A 6000-nucleotide genomic window follows, 5' to 3' on the forward strand; every position below is an offset into this window, starting at 1 on the left:
CACCAAATTGATGCCCGTGGAGCCATCCTCTGTCCAATTAATTCCAAGTCTTCACTCTTAGTCTTGATACACTACCTTCGTGTAGTTGTTAGTTTAAACTCTCAAATTGCGTGAGCCATAGGCAACCTATTCGATCAAGATTCTATAACATTCCAACTACCCTTTTGGTTTCTTGGGCTCTTGTAATATCATCAAGATATTATTGCTTTGGTCTAATAGGATTTCTGTCTACAAATTAAACGAAGTCTTCTTTCACTATGGTTGACAACAGTTCTGGGCCAGGAGGGGACGACTAGACCATAACGCAAACAAGCCATCACATGTTCATGTCTGCTGCCATTTCTTCCAATAAGACTTTTCTCCCTATATGTGTCTTTAAATACGGCATTTTGATAGTTCAAGTATGCCATGCACAAGTTTCTCACCATCTAGATTCCCTGCTTCTGCAAACCAAATTAATGGAGCTTTCTCATGTACCCAATTTTTCAGCATTTTGGTATATGTACCTTCACGTCATAATCCTTTTCCTTTTCCATCCTACCACTCATGTAAAGGCAATTCGAAATGACACTGATCGATTGGCTTTGCTGAAATTCAAAGAAGCCATAGCCACTGATCCATATGGGTTCTTGAACTCATGGAATGACTCCTTGCACTATTGCAATTGGCATGGGATCACTTGCGGCAGAAGGCATCAAAGAGTAGTAGCCATGAACCTTTCTCATTCTGATTTGCATGGAACCATATCACCTTACATTGGCAACCTCTCATTTCTTAGGTTCATCAACCTTCGAAATAACAGCTTCTCCGGCAAGATTCCACAACAAGTAGATCATTTATTCCGACTGCGCCATCTCAACCTAAGTTACAACATGTTGGAGGGGGGAATTCCAGTCAACCTCACATTCTGCCCAGAATTGAGCATCATAAGTCTTGCAAAAAACATCCTTAACGGCCAAATTCCGTCAGAGATTGGCTTATTGGAGAAGCTTGAGCATCTTGAAATTTACAAAAACAATCTGACTGGACGTATCCCACCTTCCTTGGGAAATCTCTCATCAATTAGCCGTCTCATCTTAGGATTTAACAATTTGGTGGGTAGTGTTCCAGAGGAGATTGGACGATTGCAAAGCTTATCCGTATTCTACATCGATGACAATCAGTTCTCTGGTACGATACCTCCCTCCATCTTTAATATATCATCTATGAAAGACTTGGCACTTACAAGTAATAATTTTAAGGGCAGTATTCCACCTGGTGTAGGCGTAACCATGCCTAATCTCCAAATATTTGAACTTGGTGAAAATGAATTATCTGGACAATTCCCAGCTTCATTTTCAAATTCTTCTCACCTTCAAATACTTGATATTCCCAACAACTTTTTTGTGGGGCAAATTCCCTCAAGTATTGGAAATCTTCCAGATCTCCGGTGGCTCGGTTTAAGTACCAATAATCTAGGAAGTAATTCATCTAATGATTTGGGAGTTGTAACATCCTTGACAAATTGCAGCAAACTAGAAGTACTTGATATGAGTGAAAACAATTTTGGAGGTATTTTGCCCAACTCTGTAGCCAATTTGTCAACCCAACTAACTAAACTCTATTTTGGTGTCAACCATATCTCAGGAATGATTCCTGCAGCCTTAGCAAATCTCAACAATCTAATAGTACTGGACCTGCATGATAACCTTTTCACAGGTGTCATTCCTACTTCTTTTTCAAAGTTCCAAAAGCTGCAAAAGTTGGGTTTAGATGTTAATCGATTATCAGGACAGATCCCATCTTCCATAGGAAACCTCACTCAATTATTTCAACTCCTCCTAGAAGAAAATAACTTAGAAGGTAGCATTCCCCAAAGTATTGGAAACTGCCAAAACTTGCAGTACATGACCGTTTCACATAATAGCCTCAGTGGAAATATACCACCACAGGTTATTGGTCTTTCCTCCTTATCTCTCTTACTCAACTTATCACAAAACTCACTAACTGGCAATCTGCCTGTGGAAGTGGGTAAGCTGAAGAATATCAATACACTGGACATCTCTGATAACAATTTGTCCGGAGAAATTCCAGATATCATTGGAACCTGTCTGGGCCTTCAATTTCTCTTTCTACAAGGAAATCTCTTTCAAGGAATCATACCTTCTTCTTTGGCTTCTTTGAAAAACCTTGAGTATCTAGATCTATCCCGAAACAACTTCTCAGGAAAAATTCCAAAAAATCTACAAACACTTCCATTCTTGCTACATTTGAACCTTTCTTTCAATAATCTGGAGGGTGAGGTACCAAAAGAAGGAGCTTTTCGAAATACTAGCGCAATATTGTTGGTTGGAAATCCCAAACTATGCGGTGGTGTTTCGGAATTGCAGCTGCCAGCATGCCCCGTCAAAGCACCAAACCAGAGAAAGAGCCATGGTTTCAACCTAAAGTTAACAGTTTCTCTAGTGGCTGGATGCTCTCTTTTGTTTGCGTTCTTGTTTGCTCTTTATTGGAGGAGAAAACAGAAGAAGAAACCATTATCTGCAGAATCATCAATCAGTTTCCTTTCAAAGGTTTCATACCAGACAATCTATCAAGCTACCGGTGGATTCTCCCCAAGCACTCTAATTGGATCAGGCAGTTTTGGCTCTGTATACAAAGGGATTCTTGACCAGGAAGAAAACAAGGCGGTTGCCATAAAGGTCCTCAACCTTCAACAGAAAGGAGCTTCCAAGAGTTTCACAGCAGAATGCAATGCACTGAGAAATATCCGACACAGAAATCTTGTGAAGATCCTAACGTGTTGCGCCAGCATGGATAACAATGGTAATGAATTCAAAGCTCTAGTGTTTGAATATATGTCAAACGGAAGCTTAGAGGAGTGGCTGCATAGTGAAGACCAATCAAGGAGCTTGAACCTTCTTCAAAGACTGAACATTGCTGTTGATGTGGCTTCTGCATTATGTTATCTTCATGAGCATAGTGAACCACAAATCATTCACCGTGACATGAAGCCAAGTAATGTTCTTCTCGACGATGACATGGTTGCTCGTGTTGGTGATTTTGGGTTAGCAAGACTCATCATGGACTCCTCTCAAAATCAAACTAGCACCGTTGGAATAAAGGGAACCATCGGTTATGCTGCTCCAGGTAACAATCTTCTACATAAATTGCTATTGTCTTTTTACATAATTATTGAAGAAGATAAATATAAACAAGGACACAAGTATTCAAAAATTGGAGTATGGTAGGTTATAATCTGAGATGCACAGACAACAAATGAGAAAGTTGTTAAGTTGGGAAACTATAGATATGATTGAAGACATGACATCTCTATCATTGTAATGGTAAAAGATAAGATATGCTTGATCACTTTATTAGTTTATTTAAGATAGAATGAATATGATTCTCTGTGTCTCATCCTGATAATGAAATTCTTTTAGTTAGATAACATATTCATATGTTGATCACTGACTCAGTAACCATTCATGATGAAAGTTTGCATATACTATACAGACATACAGAACATTGATATACTTAATTGTATCCTGTACTTACAGAGTATGCAAGTGGTGTGGAGGCATCAAAACAAGGAGATGTATATAGTTATGGAATCCTTGTATTGGAAATGTTCACAGGAAGACGGCCCACCGACGAATTGTTCAGAGACGGTTTGAATCTCCACAATTTTGTTAAGATGGCAATACCAGGAAGGCTTGTGAAGATTGTGGACCCTGCTCTTCTAGCCACTTTAGAAGAGACAGCAACTGCAACCACAGAAAATGAATTGACCAAGATGAGTCGTTACAACAACGAAGTTGAAGCAGGAGAACAGAACACAGATAATGATGATTTGTGCAAGATGAATGCTTATCTGTGGAACTGCATTTTTCCTATCCTTAAGATCGGACTTGCATGCTCGGAAGAATTACCAAGGAACAGAATGTCTATGGAGGATGTACACAAGGACCTACACCATATACAAAAAGGTTACAATGGTGTTCAGATCCGTCAAGAGAGACCAAGAAGAAGATAGGTGCTGTTATTTTCTTCTTTGTGACATTTGCCAGAAAATTATTTTTCTTTTTTCAAAATCTTAATGTACGACCGCATAATCCATGTTTCTTTTTTGTGCAAATAACTAACAGAGTATGGCATGGGAGCGAGGTGTTGGTATCCTGCAAGTTACATGGCATTGAATCCTGGTAGTACTGCAGGCTTCTAAAATCTAAAGCCAACATGATAGCCTGAACGTGCACGTGCAGCTTTGTCCTATTGACTCTGCCTGATAATGTGGAATATATATGTTGTAGCTAAATAATGCGAGTGCTTAATTTCAAATTCTAGTTTATGAGGTCTTTCTTCTGTGGATTTTCTGAAAGAGCTAAGGGAGACTAGCCATGTTGTAGCTTAATTATGTGTAATATATTAGTGAAGGTAATACGATTGTTTAGCAATCAAACACCTGAATCCTGATGCATAAACATTCACACATTGGCATGGAAATCACACTATCTTTACTTGGAGTAATGAAATGTGGGTGTTATATTACATCACCGAAATTTACTAAACGCAGCCAATGAATATCAAATGAAGATGTAGCACAATAACCAGTTCTACAAGTGCTGTACATGTAATTTGTGCCATAAATAACAGAGAAGGCAGTTATATAGCATTCTCACTGTAAAGAACCAGCTATTTGCTTCTGTTCCAAATCCCAAACCTGCCAACGTCAATATATCGCCTTTGGGGGCGAATATCAGAAGCCCTCTCTACCACTGGACACAAGATTTAGACCAACGAAAATTCTACTATGGACCATGGTTATGTTTGGCGCGTGAACAGCACGCGCGGCTATATGGCAAGTGAAATACCATTGCTTCAGACGTCGTGGGTCCCCAATCTTACGTCCTAGCCTCTTCCATTAACCCAGGCCGGCACCGAACACCTATAGCACCAGTACGAACTGTGGCATCAGGAATCGACGAGGCGTTGAGGTACCTGAGCGGAGCCGGAGCCGGAGCCGGAGCCGGACCGATACGAACGACCTCGTCTGCAGATCTGACACGCAATAGTTTGAATTCCGAGTCTCTTTGCGGTCCTCATGATCCTGCACGCAATTTTGCCTCTGTTGGCTATCAGAATCTTCTCGATTCTCTCCGGCAAGTCGGAGAATGATCGGAGTGATGGTATTCGGAAGTGGAATGGCTTGCCCGTGACCTTCCGGCGGAGGATGGTGGCCACTGACGCCATGGTTTGGAGTGAATGAGAGACGAAGTGGACTTGGATGGCAACGCTGCTGTGTTAATGGTTTTTTGTTAGGTGCTCCGTGCTGTTGTATACCAGATGCCCATATGCGGTTAGGTAACCGCGCGTGTCAGTCAGGCGCGGAATTACGGCTTGGTGCAGGTGGACTTGGTCCACAGAAGACTCTTCGATTAAACCAATCAATACTTTTAGTACCGTAACGGATGTTGAAGATGACAGAATTATATTGATACTGGATAGTCCCTAGTAGCTGATGTATTATTAACTACAAATCTGGATCTGCTTTAATACCTGAATTTCATTTTAACTCGAGACACTAGCTAGAAAACCTTGATTTTCTAAGAACTGCAAAAAATTAGAATAAAAATACAAACTGTCAGAGAAAAGGAAGATGGGAATAATCATACTGTCTGTATGAGCAAGAGCAAGACAAAGTCACATAAAAGACAACAATGGTACACCGAACAGAGATTACTGGGAGGAAGAAAACAACATACTAACTACTAACTGCAATTATAACACTACGTCACTAACCACCAAGTATTTAAATGGCATCTTATCAGAAGCCCTTCAAAATTCAAATTGCAGGCTTCAATATTATCACCGCGGATCACTTTTATACTGCTCTCTGCATTCAGTCCAGAATAAAGTCAACAAAGTTAAAAAGCTCCTATCTTTTGGATAATACCGCCGGACTCATTAGCTTTTCTACGCAGTCCATACACTCAAAAGTTTCCAATAAATTGCGAAACC

At 40.2% G+C, this 6000-nt stretch overlaps 1 protein-coding gene across 1 annotated transcript; it reads left to right on the top strand.

Annotated features, from left to right (window-relative positions):
* The first annotated feature begins 307 nt into the window (after window positions 1-307).
* On the top strand, window positions 308-5511 carry LOC133717180 (probable LRR receptor-like serine/threonine-protein kinase At3g47570). The gene is made up of 3 exons (XM_062143844.1): window positions 308-3129; window positions 3540-4015; window positions 4128-5511. Exons 1-2 carry the CDS (start codon window positions 321-323, stop codon window positions 4013-4015), a joined length of 3285 nt encoding a protein of 1094 aa, XP_061999828.1. The 5' UTR covers window positions 308-320; the 3' UTR covers window positions 4128-5511.
* The last annotated feature ends 489 nt before the right edge of the window (window positions 5512-6000 follow it).

The sequence above is a fragment of the Rosa rugosa genome, chromosome 6 (assembly GCF_958449725.1).
Source record: "Rosa rugosa chromosome 6, drRosRugo1.1, whole genome shotgun sequence".
NCBI lineage: Eukaryota > Viridiplantae > Streptophyta > Magnoliopsida > Rosales > Rosaceae > Rosa > Rosa rugosa.